Here is a 13,140-nt window from a genome sequence, read left to right on the forward strand (position 1 = left end):
TAGGGTGTTCCTGAGCATGAAGTGCAGGAAGCTACAGTTTGAGTATATCAGAACGGAGATGTGGCCTGAACTCTGCTACACACTAGAGTAGTTTCAGATCCTTGTTAAACAGAAACAACTAGCTAGTATCAGCAATAATGAGATGACTCATTGCAGCCAACAGTTATTCCATTTACAGAACCTCCAATACCAGCTGCAGAACAACAGTTAGCAGCCTCACAGCCTAAGAACCAGCTCAAATTATTTAAACTCTTCAAGGATGAGGGAACTCAGGCGCAACAAAAGCCCTGCAGGGCCCATCAGAATTTGGTCGTTTCTGGACCTGCATTCCCCTTCCCACCACAAAAAAAAAAAAAAAAAAAAATAGCATGTGGTTCCCTAGACCAAAAGTTAAGTATTCCATAAGAAGGTCATTCATTAACCGCCCTTTGCTGACTTCTATGCATCCTAAGCAAACAGTACACCAGGGATGAACTTGGCCCTCCTAACAATGGTAACTGCCATCTTAAATCTTTTGGGTCAGGATAGATTCAAGCAACCTAGTCTAGAATTCTTGGGGGGGGAGGGCAGGGGAGGAGAACTGGAGGCAGGGAGAAAAGACAAGAACAGCTGGGAGATGGAGGGTTCCAACACATGCAGACTTTCTAATCTGAGATTTCTTTTGCAACACATACTTATAAACACGTCAGGTGCCCAACCGTCTCTCATTTCCGTTTTTTACTTCCCATATTTTCTTTGATTTCTCAGACACCCCATATAGAAAACTAGAGTGAAGGGACGGTGTATGGGTGAACAACTGACTTGCAATACACGGGTTTCCTATGCCCATAAGAATTTGGCTTATCTTTTTAGTATTTTATGCATTACACCCTAAATTTAGTTTGTGTTCCAACCCATTCCGTGCACTCTGTCTGCTTATACCATTATGATGAACTTCCAGTTGATGGAATTTCCCTCCACCTGGACATTCAGACTTTCAAAGTTAAATTTTAAAAACTCCCTCCCACCCACCCCCCAGTATGATCTTGTGTTGCTGAGACAGTTACATGGTACCAACACCTTCTCCACAGCACTGTGATTTCAATAACAAGTGCTTTAACAATAAAAACAGAACATTGCCACACAAATCGAACATTTACCATGTTTATTCGATTAATGATCACAGAGTCACATGTCTGGCACAGGTATTTCCACAAATAGGTCACTTCAAACTGTGTGATTTGTAAGAGCCATTCATGGCTGCAGATTGTGGGTATGCATACACAGCAACTAGAGACCTGAGGCCGACCTGTGCTGGCTCGTGGGGCTGTTTCATTGTTGTGTAAATGACCAGGCTCTGGGCTGAAGCCTGAGCTCTGGCACCCTCCCACCTTGCAGGTCCCATAGCCAAAGCTCCAGCCCGAGCCTGGAAGCCTACACAGCAATAAAACAACCCTGCAGCCTGAGGTCAAGTTGGCTGTCACAGGCCAGCCACAGGTTTTCCTTTGCAGTGTAGACATACCCTCACTGTCATGGGCTCCACAGCTTTAGTTTAGTGCTAAATTCCAAACATGAGTTAACAGGAAACATTTTCCTTATACTTTTTTGTATTACAGACCCATCAAGCTGTAATTCAATTACTACTTGATAAAAATCAGCTTTTTGGTATCCTGCAACCCTATCTCAGCAGCCCTTTGTCTAACTAGCTCTTTATCTCTGCTCCTTGTGAGCAGATTGCCAACTTCAAGGACGTTATAATATACCTTGCAAAGACCTTGGACATCAGCCTCCCAACTCGTATCAGAAAAAAATGCAGCAAGTTATGGCCCTGAACACATCAGGCTTCAGAGTCCCCAGTAATTGCCAGTAAAGGCTGCACGTCCAGATAGAGTGTGCAGAATCAGCAGTCAGTCAATGGGAAAAGTGCAAGTCCAAATAGTTTTCAAGGGCAATTAATAGTAAAATTAAAAGTGGAGCAAAGTGTCACTATCAGATTCCCAGCCAGTTTAGTCTAACTGCACCTCCCAGAAAGTGCCCAAGGATGGCATCTAGCCCAGGACAGGAGTCCTCCACTCACCCACCTCATCACAGCACTCTCTGTCTTAAGGCAGTTCTATACTTAACATGCTGCACCAGCACAGCTGCACTGCTGTAGTGCTTCAGTGAAGATACGACTATTCTGCCAGTGGGAGAAACTCTCCTGTCAGAGTTAATCCACCTCCATGAGAGGCAGTAGCTACGTCAATGGGAGAAGCCCTCCTGTCAACAGGAGGGCTTCTCCCATTGACGTAGCTACTTTTCACAGCCCTGAGTGACAGTTATACTGATGCAAGTTTATAGTGTAGACCTGGCCTAAATAGTTTGTTATTTTGATTCTCTTACTTTTTCAGGAATTCCTCCCCAATTTCCTTTTTTAAATAAGGCTACCAAGGAATCCATAGTCTCCCACTTGGCAGAGCATCTGGATGGAGATCTATATCATACCTGGAAGGATTTCTGCTATGAAAAACACCCGCCTTTTTCTGAATTACAGCCTCTTTCAGGACTGATGTTGAAATCTCCAGAAATGAGGCTGCAAAGGGGACAAGGTCTAACTCTCTTAGTCTGAAGGGATCACAAGGAACAGAGTTTTTTGCTGATGAGAGGGAAAGCCCTGCTAGTAATCTTTAGCTAATTAGGAAATTTTCTATGCAATAGTCACGTGTGAGCAGCAGAGTCTGAATGACAAAATGTTCAAAGGTTAAAAGTTATAAATTTCATTCCCCTGCCAATCTTTAGCTAGAAATCCCTCTCCCATTTATCTCTAACTATCCTGGTAAGGGCTACTGGTTGTAAATATTACTGGGTAGTGCTGGGGAAAGGGGTCACCTACACCACATAACTCCAGTTAAATCAATCAATGAGCTTAGACTTGAATTCAGCCCACCTCTCTCATCTGCCTATCTATTGAGGCTCTTATAACAGTATCCATCACTGTAGCATAGTTCCTATCACACAGGGAAACTGAAGGAAAATTATAGGGGAGTCTGGGAGTGATCAAAAACCAAACACGATCTTTGGGAACCTACTTGCCTTTGAGTTTCTACATCTTTCCCCCATTTAGTAGTTGTGATTATAGGCATCAGAATAAAGAATTCCTAGGATAGAAGAAGGTGGAAAGAGGGAGAGAGAGAAAGAAAGAGCACGGATCATAATTGGTCTATGGAACTCACTGCCACGAGATATTAAGGCCAAGAATTTAACAGAATTCTAAAAGGATCAGACATTTATACAGATAGAGAGAACATCTAGTTATATTAGATAGTAGTTATATAAAAGATACGGCTTATGCACTGAGGCAGGAGTTATTGACAAGGTGAGGAAAAAACTTCTCCTGTGAGCAAGCTATTTCATCATTGTCCAGGATGGAGGTTTAACACCTTCCTCTGAAACTCTGGCATTGGCCACTCTTGGAGACAAGACTAGGTGGACCATTGTTTTAAACTAGTCTGGCAATTTCTATGGTACGGAAAACTGCCATGACTGAAAGTATGTCAGACTATCACTGAGTTGGGAGGAATTTGGGGGGGGGGAGAAGGGCAGGATGGGCAGAAGATGGCAAAACAAAAAAACAAAACAAAAAAACACAATCAGAAAGGATTACTTGGGGCTCACAATAAAGTTGGGTCCTGGCTAATCTGGGGAAGGGTTGGAGAGTGGCTATTCTTGGGGAAGAGGTTAGACTGCATGAATTACAAAACCAAAGTACATCCCATCCCAGCTCCAGCTGGTGAGGAGCCTGATGCAGGGGAAAGGATAAAAATCCAATGTTTCTGTTTAAAGAGGTGGAACTCTGGAGAAGTTAACTAGGTTATTCCATGTAGATCTGCTGAGCCTCAAGTCACCAGCACAGACAGCTGAGAGAATACTTGCAATACCACCTGCTGTCTTTCATGATCCTAGAAAATTCCATTTTATATAATAGTTAACTCAACCCAGGAAGCTTAGAAGAACTGGATGGTGGATTTAAAAAAAAAAAGAGTGAATGGCTAATTGGCAATTAACTCTTTATACCTTGTGTACAGGGAAGTACCATGGAAAACCTAGAATGTCAGGGTTGGAAGGGACCTCAGGAGGTCATCTAGTCCAACCCCACTCAAAGCAGGACCAATCCCCAGACAGATTTTTGTCCCAGATCCCTAAATGCCCCCCTCAAAGATTGAACTCACAACCCTGGGTTTAGCAGGCCAATGCTCAACCCACCGAGCTCTCCCTCTGTAAATAATGAAAGGGCTCATGTCTACACCACAACTAAACACCCACAGCTGGCCCATGTCAGCTGAAGGAGCCTGAATGCAATTAAACAGCCTCATAGCTCGAGTCCTGCAGATCTGAGTCAGCTGACATAGGCCAGCCATGGGCATTTAATTTTAGTGTAGACACACCCTTAGTGGTGTCACCTAACAAATGGAGGTAGGAACATAAATATCCCAGATAAGCAACAGCTGGGGTGAGAAGCATGAATAAACAGAGCTTTATTCGCACAGCTTCCTATACTATCACACAACTGTGATAACCACCTAACAGCACATGAAGGCGGGAGATAAATTGTTTCAGTCAGGGCCATAAGGTGTAAGTATCGGATGTGATGGATCAGACCATGGGCTAGTTCAGTACCCTGTCTCTTGAGCTGGCCAATGCTAGATACTCCAAAAGAAGTCAGTCAAGCTACCCTGAATGAACCTAACCAACTGTATACGTGAATTCCTTCCCACCCACTACAGGTAATCAGATTGTCATGCAGGATGGTATTTTACCACCTTTGTTCTCTTAATCTGCACAGTTACAGAGGTTATTAATGGTTATAAGTTTTAGACTAGATGGCAGCAAAAATGCAAACTGTAAGACTAGGACATCTTGCAGCCTTTTACAATCATAATGTATCTAATACAGGAAATGAAACACTTTAGCCAGCATTATAGTGCAGCCAAGCTAGGGTGAAAGAGGCAGATGTTTAGGGTGTAGCATTGCTGTATGTTGCTAGTTTAGGACAGGAGGGTCCTTCAGCCATCCACTCTCACAGTCACCTCTTCCCTAAGTTTTGTTCACTCCCCCCCCCCCCCCAACCGTATTCCTTCCACAACCACCAGTCAACCAACTCAGACTTCTGCTGCTGCTCTCAGCCCTGATCCTGATAGGGACTCCCTCCTCTCCATACTCACCTTCACCTCCTCTTCTCCCCCTCTCTCATCACTCCATTCATCCCAACAACCCCCAGCCCTGACTCTGCCCCACATCAGCTTCCCTGACTCATGCATGGCCAAATCATCTCTGGAGAGACTCCACGGATGCTGCTCAACTTGCTGCATTAAAAGTTTGTTTTTTCCTTTTTCAGTTCTGCCATTTGCCTCATCAACCAGTTCCCTCCCCTCCCTGACTGGCTCCACACATCTACAAGCCCCATCACAGCACTGCTGCTCCTCAAACTTGTGCCACCTCCTTCGCCCATTTCTCTTTCAGCCCAAGATCTTGTCAAGTTTCTCAGAAGAGAACTCTCCAAGGTGAAGGCCATCCTCCCATTCCCTCTGCTGATCCTCAGCTCACAAACCCCTCCTTGCTCAGACTAGGGGCACCTCTCCTCTCCACTCCCAATCCCATATTCCTCCATCACATTTGATAATCCAGCTAGCATCCTCCCCATAGAACAGGGGCAGCTACAGTGTAGTTCTTGGCTCATCACTTCCCTTCACCAGAGATTGGCACTCCTGGCGGAGCAGGGGATGCTATACAAGACAATAGAGAAGTAGTAGGGAGCAGTGAAAGTACTCAGAGGTGAGGATAACAGACATGAACTTGATGCAGTGAAGCAGAGGGAGCCAGAAGAAGGATCAAAGGTGTGCACACAAAATGGTCAGTGATGGGCAAGGAAGATGGTCTCAGTAGCAGCATTCTGAATGGACTGTAGGGGATGGCATCGGCATTTTGGGATACATGTACACAGTGAGTGACAGCCCACAGCGGAAAATTTCAGAGCCCGGGTTGACAGACTCAAGCTTGTGGGGCTCGGGCTGACACACTAAAAATAGCTGTGTAGAGGTTGCAGCTCAGGCTGGAGCTCAGGCTCTGAAGCCTAGGGAGTGGGATGATCTCAAGAGTCGAGCCACAATGTCTACACAGCTATTTTTAGCATGACCCAAACCCAAGTCTATCGACCAGGGCTCCAAGACTCACTGTCAAGGGCTGTGTAGATGCACCCAGGGAGACCAGTGGTGAGAGGTTACAGTAACTGTGGGGAGAGGCGGAGGTGGTCTAGATGAACATTCCTACTAGCTGGACAGAAAGAAATAGGACAGATCTCAGAAACATTGTGAAGGGAGAAGTAGCAGGATTTGGCCAAAGCCTGGATGTGTGGGCAAGAGAGGGTGTAGTTAAAGATGGGCCCGATGACTTTCCCCCAGACTCTCCTGTTCATGTGCTGCACCCCACCAGCTCTGCTTTCCTCCATCCCCTTTTGTCTCATACCACAAGCAGCCCTGAGCTTCTCTTGTAGACCTAGAACATCTTTCCTGTTTTGTCACACTCTTTCTCCATACCCAATCTCTTTCCATAAATCTAATCAACAGCATATCTGAACGTTCTCTTTGAAAGATCAGCAAGACCCCAGCTAGAGAGGCAAGGTAGAGGAAAGACAGTATAGGAAGGCTTAGGAGTCTTGTGTTTGCCTAGACTTTAAGATCCTCAGGACAAGGCCCAATCGTCACTCTCTCTGCAAAGCTCATGACACACTAAAGATATTATATACAAATGTTATGTCAGCAAGTCTCCAAGAGAATCTAGGGAGGGAGAATGCATTCCTCCAGGTCTGATCAGTGCATCAACCCTAATCACATAGGCGCTCTTCACACCAGCACACACAGACTGCGAGCTTCTTTGCCATGCCCCAACCCTGATATACATCACAGTCAAATCTCCAGAACAACAGACGACTCAGCTGAATTCACGTGAATAGCCCCCAGATTTCTTCCTTACCTGGTTCATGACATAGGTAGGAGTAAAATCCTTCGGATTTCAGCATGATGAGCAGTGATGCCCAGCCCAGAAGAACAGCAGAGAAGAGAAGATTCTCTACAACAGCTGTGCATGCCATCCACCAGCGCCGCCGATGCGCAGTAGCAAGTGTGGGAGCCATTGCAACACGTGAGGACTTATTTCTCTAGTATCTAAACCTGTAACAAATTGAAAACAGGACTCTTAAGTTCATCCCCATGTGTCAATATTTATAGAATTAGTTATTCATGGCTGCTACTTGCAGGTAGGGGCTACATGGAACAGAATTCAAGTACAGATATCTGCTCTGACAGATGTGCAAAACTACACACTAAATAGAAGCCATTGAGGCATAAAACTAAGCTCTGCAGAATGAAATTCAGAGAGTCAATGTCAAGCAGCCCAGGAGGGAAGGGAGCACACGTTCACTTGAACCTGGTGTTATGGTCTCTCTGCTGCGTATATTGCACTCCAGGGGAGTGTTCAGCGCTGAACAGCAGGTATGAAAGCACAGCCTGGGTGAAACCACAGTAGGAGATGTCTCCCACTGCCTGCTCAGAGCCCATTTTTATGGCAACCCCAGTGCTCTCCCTGCCACCTGCAGCGAGATGGAGAGAGCGGACAAGGCAGACCTCCCTTTTAAGGTGGCTCCAATAAGAAATACAGCAGCTTGCAGAATGGAGAATCATTCAACTTATCAGTCTATCTGCAGAACTGAAGGCAGGAGAGGTTTGGGCCCCTGCAAGGTACCAATCTGCTTATCTATGTCTGTTGAGTCTCAGACATTCTTGATCATTTTGAGTCCATCCAGTTTGAGCAAATGATGGATTCACCCTACACTGGAGTGCAGATCTGCTCTGAAGAGCAACTGTGAAAGTGGTGTTTTAGAAGCAGCCACTGATTTTGGCTGCCTTATTTGAGACAGCCTGGGCCTGGTTTTCAAGAACTTCGGAACTCCAAAATCAGTGGCCATTTTGGAAAACTTGGCCTTTATTTCAGTTCCTAAGCTCAGGGTCTCTACCTCAAATATCCATGGGAAGATTCGTTGGTCAGGCGAGATCAGTGGTTCTCAACATTTCCAGATTACTGTGCCTCTTTTGTAGTCTGATTTGTCTTCCGTATCCCAAGTTCCACCTCACATCAAAACCTCTCCGGCTGCCCAGCTCTGAAGGCAGTGCCACCACCAGCAGCAGCACAGAAGTAAGGGTGGCAATACCATACCACCCGTACGTCTATGCTGCTGCTGGCAGTAGCACCTTCAGAGCTGAGCAGCTGGAGAGTGGTGGCTTTTGGCCAGGGTGTTCATGTTGTTTGCAGCACTGGAGGGCTATTTTTAAAATCCTGCTCCTGTCCCACCCTGCAATATCCACTCCCACATTGTTTGTTGAATTTTTATCCCTCTCCCACTGTTATGGGAGTGGGTCCTGCAGGACCCACCAGACCCCAGTTCTGCTGCAGGGCTCTAGAGTCTGTTGTAAACTTGACAAATAAGATGAACTGACCTACCTCCTGGAAGACCTCTGCATACCCCCAGGGAGTACAAGTACCTCTGGTTGAGAGCCACTGCTCTAGAGGAGACTCATAGCCCCATTTGAAGAAGCCATTTCTATAGTCACTTTTCAGAGAGGAACCCATTTTAATTATGATGAGGAAGAGATGGCCATGAGGAAAAGTCAGGAACACCAGGGCTGCCTGTGATTACTGGATCTAGAGCAAGTCCCAACTTATAAGGTCCCTTCCTCCTGGCTCACCCCCAGCATGGAGGGTCTGACCCAATTTACTAACAGGACGCTTGAGCTATGAGTGTGGAGTAGGACTCACCCCTAATGCTGCAGTGACAGGCAGAACACAACCCCTGGCCGCCTCAGGGACTTCCCCACTCACACACCCCAGTGTCACCTGGCACAAGGGGCAGCCCTGCCCTGTCCACATGAGCTACCATAACCCTTCTTCACCCCACACAGACCACCACCACCCACCATGCAACAGCCCAAATCAGTCTGAACTGGCCGCAGCACTGAAAAGACAGGGAAGAACAGGCTCCAGGGCAACCAGGCCAGCCACAGAATATGCAGGGACTGATCCCCACATTGGGGATCCCAGGCTCTGATACTGAGCCCCCCAGTTGCCCCCAAACACAGCCCCAGCTGGCTCCAAAATGTGCCTCCAACCCTCAGCACCCCCTGCTCCCTCTTCTCCATCAGTCCCCCGCTCCGGGTACCCCAACACCCTCAGCACCCCCTCCTCTCCATCAGTCCCCTCCCCCCCCAGAGTGCCCCCAACTCCCTCCTCCCCTTCCTGGTACCCCAACCCCCTCAGCACCCCCTCCTCTCCATCAGTCCCCTCCCCCCAGAGTGCCCCCAACTCCCTCCTCCCCCTCCAGGTACCCCAACCCCCTCAGCACCCCCTCCTCTCCATCAGTCCCCTCCCCCCAGAGTGCCCCCAAATCCCTCCTCCCCCTCCGGTACCCCAACCCCCTCAGCACCCCCTCCTCTCCATCAGTCCCCTCCCCACAGAGTGCCCCCAACTCCCTCCTCCCCCTCCGGGTACCCCAACCCCCTCAGCACCCCCTCCTCGCCATCAGTCCCCTCCCCACAGAGTGCCCCCAACTCCCTCCTCCCCCTCCGGTACCCCAACCCCCTCAGCACCCCCTCCTCGCCATCAGTCCCCTCCCCCCAGAGTGCCCCCAACCCTCCGTGCGCCCCGCTGCCCCTCAGCATCGCCCGGCCCCGCTCACCCGCCCGGCGCGCTCCGCTCTCGCTCGCTCCGGTTCCACCCGGTGTTTTTTATTCGGCTCCTTAGACAAAACAGCAGCGGCAGGTGATTGGTTGCGAGCGGGCTGGAAACAGGCGGTGGCCAATCAGCGCCCACCCGGCATGGGAGGGGGCGGCCTCGGGGCCGCTCCGCCGCTGAGGTCCCGAAGCGGAGCGCGAGGTGTTGCTGCGCCCCCCGCCCCCCTAACCCCCCGCCCGGGCCCCCGTGCGCCCCCACTGCCCGCTGCACCCCCTGCACCCGGACCCCCCGCCCTCAGTGCGCCCCCCGCCCCCATCACCCCCCGCCCGGGCCCCCGTGCGCCCCCAGTGCGCCCCCACTGCCCGCTGCACCCCCTGCACCCGGACCCCCCGCCCCCAGTGCGCCTCCCGCCCCCATCACCCCCCGCCCGGGACACCCCTCGCTTGGGCCCCTCGCCCCCATCACCCCCTGCACCCGGACCCCCGGTGCGCCCGCTGCTCCCCCCGCCCGGGACACCCCTCGCCTGCACCTATCGCCCGGGCCCCTCGCCCCCATCACCCCTCGCCCGCCCCCAGTGCACCCGGACCCCCGGTGCGCCCGCTGCTCCCCCTGCCCACTGCACCCCTGGCCCCCACTGCCCACTGTACCCATCGCCCGGGCCCCTCGCCCCCATCACCCCTGCACCCCCGCCGCGCCGGGGCCACCCCTTGCCCGCTGCTCCCCCCGCCCGGGCCCCTCACCCCCTGCACCCCTGGCCCCCACTGCCCGCTGCACCCACTGTACCTATCACCCGGGCCCCTCGCCCCCATAATCCACTGCACCCATCGCCCGGGCCCCCACCCCCACTGCCCGCCGCACCCATCACCCACTGCGCCCTTCACCCCCATCACCTGCTGCACCCATCGCCCGGGCCCCTTGCCCCCATTGCCCGGTACGCCCCTCACCCCCACTGCACCCATCGCCCCCATCACCCACTGCACCCATCGTCCGGGCCCCTCACCCCCACTGCACCCATCACCCACTGCACTCTTTGCCCCCATCAGCCCCTGCACCATCGCCCGGGCCCCTCACCCCCACTGCACCATCACCCCCACTGCCCAGGCTACTCGCCCCCATTGCCTGGTGCGCCATCGCCCAGGCCCCTTGCCCCCACTGCACAGTGCACCATCACCTGGGCCCCTCGTCCCCAATACCTGGGCCCATCCATGTGCCCATCACCTGGGCCAGTTGCCCAGTGCCACCCATTGCCTGGGTCCATCCCGGCATCCCCATCGCTTGGGCCCTTCCATGCACCCATTGCCAGGGCATATTTTATGCCATGGAGTACCCAGGCATTCCTTGCCAGGATGTAGCTAATTTCCTGTTACTACAGGATCTAGGTACCCAAAACTGTGATGTATCTGGGCCCCATTGAAAGCTCACCCCATTGCTTTATTGTTCTTAATAGTCACAAAAATGTCACTTCTATTTCACTGCTGTCTCCTGTAGCCTTCTCCATCCCATCCTGAGTCACTAATGAGAACTATCACCCCTTTCCTTTCTGTAACATCCTTTCCCCTACCTGTAGGCCTCCCACTTTTCCCAGTACTCTACTTTTTGATGGACTGACTTGGCCCATATTCATGGCCATTTATGACTGGTCTCGTTTTCCAAACTTTTGGGCATTTCCTTTGGCCCTGTGTAGCCCATGTAACAAAGATAAGATACAGGATAGGAAGATATTGGAGAAATGCAAGAGTCTTATAGGCCTAGGCCTATACAGATCAGCTTAAGTACTTAGAAGTAAATTGCTTAATAGAGTTAGCATAAGTAAATAAACTAGCAGTGACCTTAAGTCATAAAATGGCATAAAACTTCATTATGTTTGTTTTGCAATATTGAAAATGCTGAGATTACTCATAAAATTGCTGACAGCTACTGGCAAGAAGTCAGTTGGTACCAGTTTAGGGTATTTTTGGAAGAAAACATTAGCAGATGTCCAACTGCACATAGCCATAGTAACCAATTGACATATATGCTAATAAGCCTAAACTAATTAATATAATAACCTATAGAATAAGAACACCCCAACATTATGAGGGTGAAGAAGTTGAGATGTGGTAAAGGAGGGAGGAAATGCTTATACATATGTATGAGGAGAATTGGCTTATACATATATATGAGGCCTATCAAATATAAGGGGGGGAGAGGGATAGCTCAGTGGTTTCAGCATTGGCCCCCTAAACACAGGGTTGTGAGTTGAATCCTTGAGGGGGCCACTTAGGGATCTGGGGCAAAATCAGTACTTGGTCCTGCTAGTGAAGGCAGGGGGCTGGACTCAATGACCTTTCAAGGTCCCTTCCTGTTCTAGGAGATGGGATATCTCCATTAATTTTTTTTATTTAATTTAATTTTTAATTTAAAATTTAATCTGGTCATGTATTAAGCCGTTGGAGTTCTCCACTGGCATGCTGGAGTCTGACTAGGATCTGCCTCAACCTTTCGAGTCCTCTCCAAGGATAGAGGGAGTATAAATATGTCATGGTGCTGGACATAATTACAGGACTGTATTACTTCACCTTACTTGGATTGGTTTACTTATAGGACTAATCGTCATGAAAATAAAGATTTTACAACTCCAAAATCTTCCTTCAGTGTGAGTGTTGTTGTGATTGTCATGCACATCAGAGCGTCCAATTGAGCAGTAATTCTGATACTAGTGAGCCTGGTCTTGGGGCAAGAATTTCAGTGTTAATTGGGGATTCAAAGTAATCAGTATAATTAAAACATAATCAATAGATTTGGCAACACTCCCCTCAACTCTCCTGAATATCTTTGGTCTTTTTAAATCGTGGAGTCCAAACTGAAGTCATCATTCAACTTCAGGGCTGCCAAGTGAGCCAGTCTGACAGCCTTTGTTTTGCTCAGGAGACTCCCATGGCTATAGTCACATACAGCCTTCATGTCACCTTTGTGGCAGCTTCACCTCATTGTCTCTTACTGAACTTATCATTGGCAATAACCCTTACGCCCTCCTCAGTGGTCCCATTTTCTCTATTCTGTATGTGTGTGAGAGATTACATACCCTTCCTATGTAAAGCATGCTACAGTTGTCGTTATTAGTTCTTAGTTTACTGATTTGGGGCCATTTCTGGCTTGTACCATATCTATTCAGTATTTCAGACCTGCCTTCCGGTGTATTTGTGATACAGTTTTGGGTACAGAACCAGGGAGATGGCACAGTTCAGAGAGAGAGGAAGGACCCTGAAAGGGGTGGGAGAGAGGAGCAGCATTGTACTCAGGGCCGGCTCCAGGGTTTTGGCCGCCCCAAGCAGCCAAACAAAAACAAAACAAAACAAGCTGCGATTGTAATCTGCGGCAGCAATTCGACGGGAGGTCCTTTGCTCTGAGCAGGAGTGAGGG

General features: G+C 49.5%; 1 protein-coding gene across 6 annotated transcripts in view; it reads right to left on the bottom strand.

Moving 5' to 3' along the window:
* The window catches only part of SLC43A2 (solute carrier family 43 member 2), a 46,587-nt gene extending 36,756 nt beyond the window's left edge, over positions 1 to 9,831 (bottom strand). For 2 of the 6 annotated variants that reach the window (XM_065573416.1, XM_065573414.1), the window contains exons 1-2: positions 9,743 to 9,831; positions 6,988 to 7,184 (exon numbers count right to left, since the gene is read on the bottom strand). In XM_065573416.1, the coding sequence (XP_065429488.1) occupies positions 6,988 to 7,147 (160 nt within the window). In that variant the 5' untranslated portion in view covers positions 7,148 to 7,184; positions 9,743 to 9,831. Of the gene's footprint in view, positions 1 to 6,987; positions 7,185 to 8,026; positions 8,450 to 8,511; positions 8,958 to 9,742 lie in introns of those variants that run through there. The other 4 variants (XM_042858061.2, XM_042858059.2, XM_065573415.1 and 1 more) reach the window with 4 other exon arrangements.
* Positions 9,832 to 13,140: the final 3,309 nt, after the last annotated feature.

Source organism: Chrysemys picta, chromosome 19 (genome assembly GCF_011386835.1).
Source record: "Chrysemys picta bellii isolate R12L10 chromosome 19, ASM1138683v2, whole genome shotgun sequence".
NCBI lineage: Eukaryota > Metazoa > Chordata > Testudines > Emydidae > Chrysemys > Chrysemys picta.